Below are 15,795 nucleotides of genomic sequence, written 5' to 3'. Positions count from 1 at the left end.
TTGCTGAGCCACTGCCCGAGCCCAAGCTTCATTTTTAAAAAGTATTTATTTTTTTTAAATGTATTCATTTTCCTGTGGGGTAGGTGGGCCGGTGCAGGCACACGGGGACACGTGTGGAGGCCTCATGGCACGCTCAAGTTGCTTTTCTCCTTCCAGCATGAGTGTTCAGGGGACTGAACACAGGTCCTCGGGCTTGCTTCCCATGTCTCTACCCATTGAGCCATCTCACTAGCCGAGGCTGGCGCTCTCTGTCTCTGTCTCTGTTGTCAGGGTCTCAGTGTATAGCCCTTGCTGGCCTGGAACTCAATATGAAGACCAGGATGGCCTTGAACTCACAGAGATACACCTGCCTCCCTTGTGAACACTGGATTAAAGGCATATTTCATCATGTCTAGCCCCTTGGCTTCAGTTTTAAACATGGATGCAAAGTAATTAATAATCATGAGCTCTTATACACACAGACAGATAGACAGACACACAGGGACACAGCAGATAGACAGACCCTCCCCTCTGCCCCCCACCCCCTAAAGACAGACACACATCTGTGGGCCACAGGAGTCACACTTCCAGCTGCTGTTTAAGCCTGGTGGGCTAGTCATGAACACAAGGACATTTTTAATCCTGGCTTAAGCACTGCCACACCCAGAGAGGCCAGATGGGCAGGCAAGCCACACAAGTACCCCACTGGCAGGTTCCTCTGCACAGCCTGGATCACCTCCCGAGCAGAGCTAGCGGGAGGGGAAGTCTGGGCAGGGGAGGGCGGGGCAGGCTGGCCAGGTGGCGGTGGCCTAGCCCTGGCATGCACACTCGGTGACGGAGCCCGGAAGGCACTCCTGGGCCACCATCCTGTGTACTGGTTCTCAGTCAAAGTGGGGCATGGGCCACGGTCTCCCAGCTCCTCTCCTCCCGAGGGCCTGGCAGTGGAGCGGGAGCTTGACACTGACTGTGTGTGCCAGGCCTGGCTTGACCTAAAAGGTGCCCAGAAATGGAGTCTGTGTGAAGGGGAGTGGCTGGCTCTTAAAACAACCACACATGGCACATATTACTGGTCAGGGTTGGCCCCCCTGGCGAGCTGACAACAGTGTCGCATAAGCTATTCACCGTGCTTGTCCACACTGGGACTGCAGCAGCTGGCTGAAGCCCTGCAGCAGGAGGTGCAGGAGATACAGAGGAGAGCAAGGCTTTGGGCACGGCAGACTGCGCAGGGCTGAGGCCTCCTGCTTCTAAACACCCAGGCACTCCCTGGTGTTCTGGGCCTGACAGGCACAAGGCTAGGCTGTCCTCAGACGAGGGCCTTGCTCTCTCGAGTTCCCGCCTCATCTGCTCACATGGAGCCTAGGAAAGCGGAGGAGGCAGTGAGCGTGGCCAGCGGCAAGGCTGGCTGGGGACCTGTGGGCGGCCCAGCTCTGTCTTTAGCATCTCCCAAGCAGACAGCCCCAGCAATTAGTGACCCTCCTGTTCTATCTCAGGAGACAAAAACACCCCGGGCACACTCGCACCTTCTCACCTGCCATGGACCTGATGGACTGGCATTGGTGACAAGTATGGAGGACCCTGCTCTCAACTTCCCACATCAATCCTGCCTCTAGGGCTGCAGTGCTCCTGACCAGCTTAGTCCCAGGTCTGGGGAGCAGGAACATGCAGCCCTGGCAGCCAGGGGCTTGCTGTGTCACATCTGGGACAAAGATAGATACAAGCCCACCTGACGGAGGCTCAAGAACAGTGGAAGGTGCTAGCCGGACAGGGTGAGTGGGTGAGCAGGACGGGGGGCGAGTGCCCAGGCAGCTTGTAAAGAGAGTCTGAGGTGAGAGCTGGAGGTGCAGGACACAGCTTTCACGGGGTAAAGAAGGGTGCTGAGCAGGGTCGGTCTCGCAGTGGGTCTGATAGGTCGTGCCTTTAATGAGTAGGCAGTAAAAGTAAAGAGGACACAGCCACAGTTATCAGAAGAAGCAGTGTTGGGTCAAACTGGGAACCAGTGGGACCGGCAAGGAGAAGATGGACATTCCCAAGCAATAGGCCAAGGGGAGAAATGAGCTTTTAAAAAGGTGAGGGAGGTCTGGAGTGATGGCCCGATAGTTAAGAACACTAGATGCTGTTCTAGAGGATACAGGTTAGTTCCCAGCATGCATGTGGCTCCTTACCGCTGTCTGTTAGCTCCAAATCCAAGGATCCAACACCCTTTCTGGCCTCAGCAAGTGCTGTACACATGTGGTGCACAGACATATGTGTGGGCAAAATACCCAGAAACCGAAATAGTTTTTAATTAAAAAAAAAAGTGGGGTTGGAAGGGCCAAGCTGAACTGTCACAAACAAACCAGGGTTTAGGACTCCTTCCTGACTCCCAGGCTTCCCTGAGGCAGAGAGTTGCACAGCACAGCCCTAAAGCCATGGCCTGATCCCTGGAGGCAACACTCACCTTCCTACCCTCTGCACAGGCCTCTGGGGCCCTGGGGGCGGGTGTGTCACCCCTAGACACAGCCCCTGAAGCCCTCACTCCAGTGGTGCTGCCAGGTTGGGGCAGACGGGGCCTTACCCTGGCCTGCGCCGCTGACACCGAGATGTGCGAGGCTGCCAGTGCTGCTGGAGCTGGTGAGCACAGGGAATGAGGGCTCCTCGGGGTCCAGTGGCGTCGGCAGTGGAGAGGGGAAGTGGACATTGGTGAGGTCAGGGAGGGAGCCACCTGTGTTGTGGGTAGCGGGCATCAGGGCTGTCGTGTTCTCCTGGTCTGCAGATGGGAAGATGCTGGGGAAGGCCACATGGGGGGCAGGACATGAGGTCTGGGGACAGTGACTAGTGGGCCAGCCATGCCACCCCAGGACAACTGTAGTAGGACGGGAGGAGCCTAGGGAATCACTGGATACAAAAGACCCTTCAGTAAGCCATGAGCCTACAGGACCCCAGGAGGAAGAGGGATCATGCCTGCCATCAAGTGACACCCCTGTCACACAGGATCTCCTTGGTGCCCTCTGGTGGCACGCTCATTGTCGCCCCTGCCAACAGGTGCAGGCCTTGGGGAGCAGAGGGGGTGTGTGTGGGGGCCCAGCTGACTTACTTGATTCCAGGGACCTCGCAGGACTTGGGCCTGGAACCCGTCTGAAAGAGAGCAGATGGCAGGTGGCAGGCATGGCTGCCTGTGTGCTGCGCCCAGGGTTGTCCTTCCCTTCCCTGTCCGGGGCTCAGCAGCCGTGCAGTGCAGGGGCAGAGCCAGGGCTATAAGGAGGGGTTCCCCACATCTTCCCCAGATCCTGTAGCTGCCCTTCTGTGTGGTCACATACAAGATCTTTGTAGCCCCAAGCCCAGCTCTAGGCTGCAGCACTGGGGGCCAGCCTGCCTGGGGGTCTCTGGCCGATGTGGGTCGAGACACAGGACAGGCAGCCTTATGATGTTGGCAGGCAGGGGCTGTGGGCTCTGAGACCCTGGTCATCTGGGGCCAGTGCTCTGGGCTAGAGCAGACCAGAGGTACGTAAGACAGGCAGGCAGCTGCTGGAGGCTTCCCTGAGGGTGGCTTGTGACCAGCAGTCTTGACAGATCCCCAGAGTAAACACTTGCTATGTTATGGGGCTCTTGCTGGCCCAAGGAAAATCTGAAAAAGCCTTCTGGGGCCAACACTACAGCTCAGCCAGTAGAAGAGCTTGCCACATAGGCTGATGGTCTGAGTTGGATTCCCAGGACATACATGGCAGGAGAGACCCTGCCTCCTACAGCTGTCCCCTCTCCTCCACACACTTGCCAGGGCACAAACACGTAAGCATATGCTTATGCGCACGCATGTGCTCGCTCGCGCGCATGCACACACACATTCATGTACACAATGTATTTTTTAAAATGTAATTTTTAAAAAAGCCAAGCGTTCATGGACTCTGAGACTCTCACAGCTTTCTTCTACATAAAAAGCCCCCATGCTCTTTGAATATATATGCTCATTCTTTTTAATATTTTTACTGTGGCACACTCTCATGTGGCCCAGGCTGGCTGTGAGCCCTGCTTGCACTGCCTCAACCCTCTGACTGCTGAGGTGAGCAGCACCTGACAGGCCGCACCCACCCTCTTCTGAAACTGCACCAAGAGTTTAGAGCTGCATCTGCATGGTTAGAATTCTGGATGGAAAAGAATTCTGGGTTTTTTGGTTTTTTTTCCGTTTTTTATTTTTGGTTTGAGATAAGGTTTCTCTGTGTAGCTCTGGCTGTTCTGAAACTTTTTATGTAGACCAGGCTGGCCTTGAACTCACAATGATCTGCCCAAGGTCCGTTTGCCTCTACCTCCAGAGTGCTGGAATTAAAGACATGCACCAATACCGCCCTGCCTATTTTTAAAACCTTGTTTGGCGTGTACTTTGGCTGCACGTCTGACTGTGTGCCCTCTATACCTGGTACCTCTAAAGTCAGAAGAGGGCATTGGATCCCTTGGAACTAAAGTCACAGATGGTTGTGAGTTACCTTCTGGGTACTGGGGACCAAACCTGGGCCCTCTGCAAGAGCAGCCAGCGCTCTTAAGAGCTGAGCCAACTCTCCAGCCCCTACCTTTTCCTTTTAAAAACACATTTCCTTGTGTGTACAGGTGAGGGGTCTGGCGTCCTCGTGCTGTGACAAGCATGTGGAGGTCACAGAACAACTTGAGGGTGTTGGTTCTCTCCTACCATGTGGCTCCTAGGAATGAGAGTGAGGTCATCGGGTTTGGCGGCAAGCACCTTCGCCTGCTGGGCCCTTCACTCTTCTGCTTCCACTTGCAGTCTGAAGCAAGGCCTTGCTCTACCACCTGAACCTCAGCTCCTGCCTGGGCCAGGGTGTGGGCTGCCATAGTCGCAGCTGGGATGAGGGTCTGTGTGCTTCACTACCCTGCCTGGCCACAGACATTAGTAGTTGCAGGTGTTTCTGGGCAGTTTGACAGGCCTGCTGTTGATGTCAAGGCTTGGTTGCCAGGAAGGTAGAGCAAGGTTCCCCCTCAACATGCCACCTGCTCATTCCCAGGCGAGGTTTGAAAAGCACATGAAGAAAAACGGTTGGCCCACCCAGCAGCTCTTACCTTCTTTGAGTCCCAAGACTGCTTAGAGAGGGTCTTGTCTGTCTCGGACCCTGTCTCCTCCATTCCTGGGACAGTGAGCAATAAGACTGGGTGAAAGGGGAGAGAAGAGTCAGGACGACATGACCACACATGACCCTGCTGACAGTGGGCCTAACGGCAAGCTTAAGTGTTCTCCTATGCTGTGAAAGGGGCCTTAGCTAACAAGAAAACCCTGTACAAGGAACACCAGCGGGCTGCATGGTGCAAAGAAGCCAAGATGGCATCTGGAGCCAGGGGTCAACACTGTGCAGAATGCTGCCCCACCCCCACCACCTCTCTGGAGGCCTTGGCTGTACATGTCAGCAGAGTATCCGAGACCCTTCCCCTGCCACCTGCTGCCCTGTCAGCACCTGCCATCACTCAGCAATGCCGCCAGCCAGGAGCTGGGCCAGGCTTGGGTTTCCCACACTGAGGATAGGTTCTGACCCTAGTGTTAATGCTATCTGAGATTTAACGAATTTTCTCAGCAATTCATTAAATTGGGTGCTTGAGAGTGAGCAGAGATGTCAGAAGGGACCTCAGGCTAGGCCAGTGGGTGGGACTGGAGAGCTTGGGGCCTGGTGGGAAGCCTGAAGGATGAGACACTGAGATGCTGGAACCAGCCATGCCTGAAGCCCAATTTTAGTCTTTGTTTTATTTTGTCGTGCTGGGGACGGATACCGGGCCCCACACATGCTCAACAAATATTGTCCCTAAGCCCCATGTCTTTTGCCTTTTGCTGGTTTCATTTCTTGCCTTGTGACTTCAAGGGCCAGGAGAAATGATGGCAGATGGGAAAGAACTTCATGGAGAGCAGGTCGGGGTGCCAGGAGGCAGCCAGGGAAACCTCCACTCTGTACCTCCTTGGTCCCTCTAGGGGCGCAGGGACAGGTGACATGGGTCTTCCCATACCAAGGCTGGCTGGATCCTGTGCACAGAACCTCACCCAAGGCTCCTGACAGAGCTCCTGGGCATCCCAGACACCCTACTTGAAGAGAGCCCTCAGGTCTCAGCACTGTCTGCCTGGCCCTCCTACACTGCAGGCAGGGTTTTGGGCTCACAGCCCTGGCTGCCTGCCACGCAACCCCTCCCCCAGCATGAGTCCTTTAACCAGGAGAGGCTCCCTGACCCTGTGAACTGCTACACAAGGCCCCCCCTCAGCAGTGGGGCCTCAAAGGCATGAGAGATGATTTGCTGTCTAAGGCTGGGTCAGGCCTGGGGTGGGTTTGCTGAACCTAGCCTCACAGAACCCACATTCCTATCCCACCACAACAATTGATGGAAGAGCTATGTTGAAGTCTAGCTGTCACGTGGGGGCCTAGGACTGGGGCGCAGCCTCAGCTACAGGGCTGTGTGCAGAGCTGGTGAGGAAGCTAGCCCCAAACCTGGGTTGAAGAGGGCCCCTTTCTCATACAGGGTTACCTGGCTAGGCCCCGGGGAGGGGGGAAGATGGCCTGGGCCATAGAGTTGGAATCCTGCATCAAGTGGTTCCTGGAGCTGGAGTCTATCGACAGCTACCGTGTGAGTTAACGAACCCCCTCTGCATGTGCTTGCCAACTTCCTACTGCTCAAGCAGTCACAGGCATAGCCGCCGATGCCCTGGCCAAGCCCTAGCCCAGAATACAGCCAGCGTGCCTCGTACAGGGCCAGTCCTGCTCACAAAACACGTACGCCTTCTCCAACACCCCACTCTGGTAACTCTGCCTGGGAACAACTGTCAATTCTGATTCTTCCTCTAAATACTAGTCCACCTTGGGTGTGGGGGCTACAGGCTGAGTTGCCTGAGCCTAGCGGAAACACTGAACCCCTGACTCACCTCTCTTGTGGTGCCCATCCTGGGACCCGCCTGCGAAGGGTTCTGCCTGTGTGGGGGTCAGTGTGCTCTGGTGCAAGGCAGAGTCAGAGTTGGTCCTGGAAGACAGAGATGCTGACACAGGAGCAGTCCCAAGCTACCCATGTGACATAGTCTTAATCCCCACAAGGGTCCAGGACGTGCCCTATGGGTTAGGGCAGCCTGTGTGGGTCAGTCCACCAGCTGTGTGGTCCCAGGTCAGTGGTCTGGCCTCTCTGTGTTTAATTTTATTGTGGATAAAACCGACAGCTTACAGACGAGGGCTGTTTCTTGAGGCAGGTCTCATGTGGCCCAGGATGGCCTTAAACTCACTGTGATCCTCTTAAGTGCTGTGATCATATATGCACACGAGGTGACACACATGTGGAGCTCAGAAGATAGCCTTGGTGCTAAGCTCCCCTTCCACCTCCTTCCCTTGTTGTTGGCTGCCGAGCCTGATCCCCTCCAAGGACCTGCATCCTATCTGGAGTGGTCCAGAGAGTACAGATGTGTACCACTGTGTCTGAGTTTATGTGGGTGACAGGATTTGAACTCAGGTCCTCGTGTCTTGGCACGATTTACCAAAGAAGTTCCCTACTGCCCAGCTCTCCATGCCCAGCCGTGTTCTTTTAAAAGATTTACTTAGTTTTTTTCTATGTGTGTGGCTATTTTGCCTTTGTGCATGCCTGTGTACCAAGGGAGCACCTGGTGTCCACAGAGGGTAGAAGAGGGTTCCAGATCCCCTGGAACTGGAGAAACGAATAGTTGGGAGCTGCCACATGGGTGCTGGGAATCAACCCGGACCCTCTGGAAGAGCAGTCTGTACTCTTTTAACTGCTGCATCATCTCTCCAGGTTTATGTGGGGCTGGGGGTAAAGTCCACACTTTGTGCATGCTAGGTGAGCACTGCCAACTGAGTTCCATCTCAGCGTGGTCTGCTTTAACTGAGAGTGTTAGCTAGGGATGGCAATCCATCTGTGTGGTCCCAGCAACCATGAAGAGAGAGGAGTGCTTGAGCCCAGGAATCTGAGGACTGCCTGGAGCACTGTGAGAAGCCATGTCAGCCCTGGGACCCATACGGCAGGAGAGAGCTGAGAGGCTGTGGCACACATGCTCTCCCCAGCCCCTAAAAGCCCCGTGTGGAGCTCACAACTGTAATTCCAGCACTCAGGAGGCTGATGCAGGCAGATCTCTGTAAGTTCAAGGCCAGCCAGGCCTATACAGTAAAAACTGATCTCAAAACAGGACTGGATTATAACTCAAGTGCCCAAGTAGGCCTTGGTTTTCATCTCTAACACATCAACTGGGCATGGTGGTCCAGGCCTGTCCCCCAGGGGCAATGCTGGAGGGTGACACAGCAAATCTAGGGCAGCCTGAGTCCACGAGGGCCTGCCTCAGAGAGAATAGTAGCAGAGTACGGCATTAGATAGCGCCACTATCTCTGGACCGTGCCCTCAGGGATCCACGGGGCACTGAGCCATGTAACTCACAGCCCTGACACATCCCTGTGATGCACAGTGCAGTGTCAGCACAGAACCTTCACATCCTCCCAGAGGCCAGCTGCCTCAGGCGAGAGAGCGCCACCGCGTGCGCAGTTATCACACTGTTCTTTTTCAAGATTGATTTTATTTTTATTTACGTGTGCATGTGTGTCTCTGCATGTAATATGCATGTAGCCCCTCTGGAGGTCAGAAGAGGGTGTCAGAGCCCCTGGATCTGGAGTTATAGGTGCTTGTAAGCCACCATGTGGTGCCGGCACTCAAACCTGGGTACTTTGGAAGAGCAGCCACCATCCTTGCTGCTGAGCTGCCTCTGCAGCCCCTTGTTTTGGAGGCAGGGTCTTACTGTGCAGCCCTGACCGGCCCGTAGCTCACAGAGATCCGCCTGCCCCTGCCTCCCACATGCTGGAATGACAAGTGGGAACCCCCACATCCTGCAAATACTGACAGGCAGCAATCCCCACAGATTCAACCTTGTGGTGCTGGGCATGGAAGCAGGGTCCTCATGTGTGGCAGCAGTACTCGCCACAGATCAGCATCTCAGCTGCCGAAGACCGCTTAGAAATGTGCCTGAAATGCAGCTTCCACGGAGGCAAAATGCCAGGCCCCGTGCGAAAGCCAGCCTCTGAGAGCTTCCTAGTCTCTTGGAAGTTTGAGTCGGGAGGACGACTGCAGCCTGGGGATTTGCTGTGGGTCTGGGCTATCAAGTGAAAGGCTCATTAAGAGAACCAAAAAAAAAAAAAAAAAGAAATAGGCAAGATACACCATTGACTATTCAATTCCAAAAAGAATTAAGAAATACGGAAAAGGGGGGGAAGGAGGAGGAAGAGCTGGGTGAGCGGAGGAAGCGGAGGAGGAAGAGGAGGAAGGTGAGGAAGAGGAGGAAGACAAGGAACAGGGAGAAATGAGGCTCTGAAGCCATGACCTCCACATTTCAGAGTTGACTTCTGAGATCTTTGGAAGCATCTTGCTTGTTTGGTCACTTTCCTGGGACTCTGCCCTGCACCTCCATAGATGACTGTGATAAACATCTACACTGTTTGCTCTCAGAGGCCAGGTGGCCCCATCACTGACCTCCTCCAGCTGGTGTCCGAGGGAGGCGAGAGGTACACGGTGCCGTAGGGGCAGCTGTCAGCGTGCATGAGTTAAGGGAACCTCAAAGTGTACTCTGACCCGCCCTGTGCCCATGTCATGGTCTGATGCTCATCCTGTGAAGCCAGGCTGCTGGGAGCTGCTGGGAGTGGCTCAGGCTCCTAGCGTGTGCCTGGGCCTGCAGACAGCTGGCCAGGAGGGCAAGGCCGTTTCCTGCCTGGCTGGAAGCAGCTGTGGGTGCAGGGGCTCCCCGGGGGGGACCAGACCCATTCACCTACAACTCAGCACCATCCTCCCAAACCATTCCAAGAGGAGACCTGGGCCTCTAGCTGGGGCCCAGATGCCCTAGGGGGGCAAAGTGCAACTGACCTCTCCCAGCACCAAAGGCTCAGAAGCCAGAAGCAGGGAGCAGGCAGACAGTTCCACCCTGCAGAGCTGAGGGTGGGGTTAGAGCGACACAAAACCACGGTGATGGGGACCTGGCTGAGGCAGCCAAATTAGAAGAAAGGCTCTGGCAGGTACCCACCCTCCAAACAGCAGAGGCCGCCTGCATACGTGGCGTCACCGTTGTGCCCACCTGCACCTGGCTCTGTCCATACTGCCTTGACTGTGAGACCCCACAGCTCTTGCAGGCCTTGAAGACTTCCTACTGATTACTCACTGTGGCCTAGTCCTGTGGCTTGTGGTCACTCTCCTTAACTCCTCTCTTTCCCTCCCTCCCTCTCTTTTTCGAGACAGGGTTTCTCTGTTTAGCCTCAGCTGTCCTGGACTCACTTTGTAGACCAGTCCGGCCTCAAACTCATGAATATCTGCCTGTCTCTGCCACCCAAGTGTTGGGTTTAAAGGTGTGCACCCCTGCAGCCGGCTCAACCCTTCTTTGTCCCACCGACCTCGTGTCTTGCTCCCACATCCTGGCTGCTCCCCAGGCCTCCCCAGTTTGGTGTCTGCAGGCAACCGTGTGTGCCTGTCCCCCTGTTCCTTCCCGATCCCACACATCCTCTGCAAAAAGGATATCTGTCGCCCGTGCTTGTCTACTGACAAGGGCCGGCGGTGTGGGGAGCCCAGTCTGCCACGCTCACGATATACTCTGTCCACAAGCCCATGGTGTCGTGTGGTCCGACTCGTGTCCAGGCCTGAGGACTGAAATGGTGTCTGGGGAAAAAGATGGGTCAGGAACAGGGGTTCAGAAAGGAGTGGGGGACAGAAACACAAGCAACTAGCTAGAGGTTCCCCCAGCTCTACCCTCCGGGACCTCTGCTCTGGGGCACGCTCATACTCCACTCCACAGGCTTCTCTGGTAGCTCCAAGCTCTTGCTGAGCCACGGGGCTGGGGTGCAAAAGTCAGCAGGGCTCTCCCAGGAAGGGCAGGAGGCACAGAGCGTAGTCTGCATGCTTGGGACAGACAGGGCGCTACAAGCTTTGCCTGGGTGCCAGGGGTACAAACAACTGAGCAGCTCTCCCCAGCTGGCCAGGTGCAGACAGGCCTCCACCCTCTCTCCCCAGGCCTGGCTGGCCTCCTGTCCCCACCTACGTCATCTCTGGAGGGGCCTGCCAAGAGAGGCCCCCAGGGCTTCAAGCCCAGAGCTGCTGCGGGGCCCACCTGGCCCAGCGCTTGCTCCCAAGAGGATCGCAGCAGGGCCCAGAACTGCTCTGGATTGGGCTGTGACTCCCTCTCCTGCCCCCCTCTCCTGCTCCCACCCCCAGCATCTCAGCCAGGCACCACTGAGAGCCAAGTACAGGCGCCTTCCGGGGCTGTGGCGTGGCTGGATGCAGCTTCTTACCGGCACCTGGGCTGGCACAAGGCTCCAGGCAAGCCCTGGAGTCCCCAAGGCTGCCAGGAGCCTGTCACCATGTTAGGGTGAGCTCAGTTGCCTGTGCCAGCCCTAGACGTGTCTTGTCCCTATGCCTGCCTGGCTATCCATGCCCTAGGTTCTTTTGTCCCCCAGGCAGAAGGCAAAAGCCATTCTGATATTTAAACAGGCTTCCTTTCCAGGAAGCCATCCGGTGGTGGCTGAGATGGATCAGCCACTTCTGTTTGCCTTTAGGGCTGGCCATGTGGCCACTGCCAATTCTGTCCGTGATCTAGAAAAAGACCCTGATGATTCTGTACTTTCCTACCTTTTTTTTTTTGTTTTGTTTTGTTTTTGTTTTTCAAGACAGGATTTCTCTGTGTAGCCTTGGCTGTCCTGGAATTCATTCTATAGACCAGGCCGGCCTTGAACTCAGACTTCTCTATATTTTACCCAAAGAGAGGCAGTGAACCTCAAAGATGGCCTCCACCAGGGCCTGGGGAGGGCAGGAGCCAGTCCTCATTCTGTGACATCTAAAAGCCTGGAGGAGAAACTGAGGCAGCTGCTGCTCATCTCTTTAGACCCTGTCCCTGCACATCAGGCTCCTCCCAGTTCTCTGCCCCCATAAGCAACAAAGACCCATCCTGCACACAGGCTGCTAGCCCTCTCGTCTCTTCCCAGCCTTCTAATCCCCACCCATTTCTCCAGGCTCCTCCCAGTTCTCCTGTCTGCAGCTGGCCAGCTGGGGAGGGCTGCTCGGTCGTCCAGCCCTATTTGGGGTTCAGCGCTTGGGCATGTGCACGTTTGGGGGCTTGACCCATGCAGCCTGGGGCACATGCTTAGATTCTGCTGCAAAATACCCCAGGTCAGGCATCTGTCCAAGAAGGACCTTGAGTCTTAGGGACTTTGAGTGGCACCCTATGCACCTCCCAATATGGAGGCACTGAGGCAGATTCACATCAGGTAGGCAGATGGAGGAGGCACCATCCTGGAAGCCACAGGGACATTGTGGGGCACTCGGTGCCAACATAGGGGTCAAGGTCTTACAGGCTGCTGCTGGGCGAGTAACTGAGCCAAAAAATCCAGTGCATGAAATTGCAAGAATCCAACACTCTGTTCGGTGGGTATGTGCACCTTGGGCAAATGTGGTCCCAGCCAGGTCCCTGTGCCTTTGGATGGAGGAGTTCACTGTGATACCCACACAGGGTTAAGTGAGGGGGTAGTAGGGTGCTCTGGTTGAAGGAAGAGGAGCTGAAAGATAGATAAAGTGGAGCTCCCCTGACTCGGAGGGCCAGTGACTTCAGTCCGCCCCTAATCCCTGGAACTGCACCAAGCTAGCATCCCAAGCATGCCCAGGCCCGGGCTGTCTATCCCACCAGCCGCTGCATCATGAAGTAGGGGAGAAGAAGGTGACACTAAAGCCTGCCAGTTCTTGGGGACACAGTTACTCCCAGACCCTTGGTAGCACTGTGTGTGATGGCTGGAGGGCCCTGTCTACACCCCTCTCCTCACGCTTTTCCTGAAGACTGGGGTCTGGGGAGAAGACACCATCCCTTATCTACATTATTTTGACAGCGGTCTGTGGCCCGAGGGAACCACACAGGGTGTGCGGCTCTGCCAAGAACTGTCTGCAGACAAGTGGGGTCAGGCGGCAGGGGCTTCCTTCTGAGAACTGCCGGGCCTGCAGATCAGTGAGGAGGCTGCAGCCAAGCCCCCAAGGCCCTGAGCTCTTCCCAGGGCCTCACAGCCTGCTGGCAGGTGCAGCTGCTGCTGAGTGCTGTGAGTGGCCAGGGGCGGGGAGGGGTGGGAAGGGGGGGGCGGTGGTGTGTGTGTGTGTGTGTGTGTGTGTGTGTGTGTGTGCGCGCGCGTGCTGACTCCAGGAGTCTGGAGCTCAGGAAACCTGGCTCCACCTCTCCTGGGCCCCAGGATACTAGAGAAGTGTTGAGGAGTGGGAAGCCGGCCTCTGTGAATTGCTGGGAATAATAACATGTTTCATTTGGGGGCATGGCCCATCTCCTATTGATCACCCAGCTGACCTGGGAGTCTGGCTGAAGTAGGACCAGCATAGGACAAAGCTGGGACAGAAAGACTTGGAGTTGCCAGCTAGAAGAGCCTCAGGGCCAGGAGGACAGGGTACTCACCTGGAAGGAGAGGTCCATGCTGCCACTTCCAATCTGGTTCACATTGGGCAGGGACCCGCCATAGTACTGGCCGCGGCTGGGGCCCAGCTGCAGGTATTGGGACTTCTGCAGTTGAAGCTGGAAAAGCAAAGCCACCAGCTGTCACCATGCAGGAGGAGACACATTCTTAGTGTCCCCAGAATGACTGAGTACCCAGTAACCAGTGGATTCAGGTAACAGGGTCCTGGGACCCTGTGACTAAGACTCTGTAAGAGGCAGCCCCCATTCACTCCAATGGCCTTCCTGGAGTGAAAGAGCACATCCCGAGGGAGCTCCAGACCATGAATTTGTGGAGCCGGCTGCCTGAAGCAGTCTGCTGAGACCTGTGGAGGCCTGGCAGAAATGTGCTGGCTACTGGGAAGCCTTCCAGTGGTGGGAAGCTGGTTGGTGACATTGTATGGGTCCAACTCCCACAGGGCCTGTGAGGCTGTCTGATGCTCCAGCCCCAGTCTGAGCACTTGAGGTCCTGCCTAAGACGCCCAGCTCCTTGGGAACCCAGGGAAGCAGGTGCAGCCACACATCTGAGTGGCACCCCCATTGGTCTCCAGCCCTGTTTAGGAGTCAGGAGCCAGCCTCTGTCAGTTGTAGGGAGACAATGGCAGATGCTTAGCTCGGGAGGCATGGCCCATGCCATAAGCAACCAGGGTCCTCAGTGCTCATGTCTGTATGAATACAGTGGTCAGGCACATGGGAAAGCACTATCTGCTCGTGCTGCCTGATGGTTGCTAGGGTCCAACACTGTGTACACAACAGGGGCTGGTTCTCAGTTCTCATGAATAGCTCCTGGCAGCCCAGCCTTCCCACCCCTCTTCCACGCCAGCCCTTGCTTCCTGGGGAGGCCTCGGACATTGGAGGGGGAAACAGAGCTCCAACTGGCTGCATGCCCAGCCGAGCGAGCACCTCGCCCAGGTAAACAGCTGTTTCCTGCGAGCTACAGTGGAGGCCAGAGGAAGATGAACGGGCCTGGCTCTTAGGAACCTCTGCCGGGTCTGAACTGGGAGGTGCCTGTGTTCTCAGTGGGTACCAGCTGGTCCCACCCACAGCTCCTCATTGAGCCCTCCAGGAGCTATGAAACGCTGAAAGGGGCTGGCGAGATGGTGCAGACAGAAAAGATGTTAACTACCAAGCTTGATGACCTGAGTTCAATCCTTGAGTTCCCAAGAGAACTGACTTCTGCAAGCTGTCCTCTGAGCTCCACACACCCTCTGTGTGGGATTCCACCCACATGTGTAAGCGCAATTAAAAATGCAAGACAAGCCAGAATTGTGAGACCATAAAGCGCCTATCGCCCACCTTGTCCAGGGCTTCGAGTCCCACAGGTGGGCCTGTGTTCCACCAGTTCTGTGCTGACAGAAATGGCAGTGCACACACAGTGTGTGTCTCCACAATGCTGCTCCATGCATGGACAGAGCCACAGGCTCTTGGAGACTGGGCACCAGGGCAGTACACAGCCACTGTGTTTACTGCTATGTCTGGGAACAACGGAAGCCTGGTGTTTGGGGGGCGAACCTCAAAACCAGCTCTGACCTCCTGGGGAGAGCTTCCAGGCCCACCCTGAACAAGCCTTGCCCTCCTGTGATGCCCCTGGGCCCACGGTACACCCTGACCTCTGAGGAAGCTAGGCACTGGACACTGAAGCCAGTCGCCCTGGAGGCCACTCAGTCCAAAAGATTGACCCCTACGATGCCCTGGCAGTATGGCTGTGCAGGCACACACTGGTGTGGGCAGGCTGGCCATGTGATACAGGGCTGGGACAACTGAAAGCCTCCTCCATGTCTCCTGGGCCACCCACCCTGCACCTGTTCTGTTTGAATTCTGTGTGTCAAGAGCTTTTAGAGAGTTCTGGGTCTTTCTTGAACACTGTCACTTAGGGTGATGAGACCCTGGCTTATAGCCCACAAGCCTCTCAGCTGCTGTTGTAGCCCCTTCCTGCTCCCAAGCTACACACCCTGTTCCCCCTGCACTGTGCTCCCTGAAGACACAGAAGACCTGTCTAAAGAGCCATGCCAACCTGGCATCTGCTGATGAGCCTCAAGCACAAAGCTGAGTGAGCATGGGAGTGCATGAATGAGTGAGGAATGAATGGTGCACACATGAACAAAGGGTGACTGGATGACTCCAAACGGGGAGCTGCACACACAGGCCAGGTCAGCCCGTATGTATCACACTGTATCTAAAGCAAAGTGGGTCATGACCGCCTTGGGGGTTGAATGACCATTTCACAGGGTCATGTATCAGACACCCTGCATATCAGATATTTATATCGTGACTCATAACAGTAGCAAAACTACAATTATGAAGTAGCAACAAAGTAATTTTATGGTTGAGGGTCACCAGAGCATGAAGAACTGATCATGGGTCTC

The 15,795-nt window shown here is 55.7% G+C and overlaps 1 protein-coding gene across 1 annotated transcript in view; it reads right to left on the bottom strand.

Annotated features, from left to right (window-relative positions):
- Crtc1 (CREB regulated transcription coactivator 1) overlaps positions 1-15,795 on the bottom strand; it is a 52,384-nt gene that overhangs the window by 14,124 nt on the left and 22,465 nt on the right. Inside the window, exons 2-8 of the mRNA XM_055618805.1 lie at positions 13,394-13,510; positions 10,477-10,614; positions 9,445-9,506; positions 6,857-6,951; positions 5,023-5,108; positions 3,053-3,093; positions 2,534-2,742 (exon numbers count right to left, since the gene is read on the bottom strand). Of these exons, the coding sequence (XP_055474780.1) occupies positions 2,534-2,742; positions 3,053-3,093; positions 5,023-5,108; positions 6,857-6,951; positions 9,445-9,506; positions 10,477-10,614; positions 13,394-13,510 (748 nt within the window). The remainder of the gene's footprint in view (positions 1-2,533; positions 2,743-3,052; positions 3,094-5,022; positions 5,109-6,856; positions 6,952-9,444; positions 9,507-10,476; positions 10,615-13,393; positions 13,511-15,795) is intronic.

Source organism: Psammomys obesus, unplaced genomic scaffold (assembly GCF_907164565.1).
Source record: "Psammomys obesus unplaced genomic scaffold, mPsaObe1.curated_primary_1811, whole genome shotgun sequence".
Taxonomy (NCBI): Eukaryota; Metazoa; Chordata; class Mammalia; order Rodentia; family Muridae; genus Psammomys; species Psammomys obesus.
The sequence above is the reverse complement of the archived record's forward strand: the minus strand, read 5'-3'. Positions and strand labels throughout refer to the sequence as shown.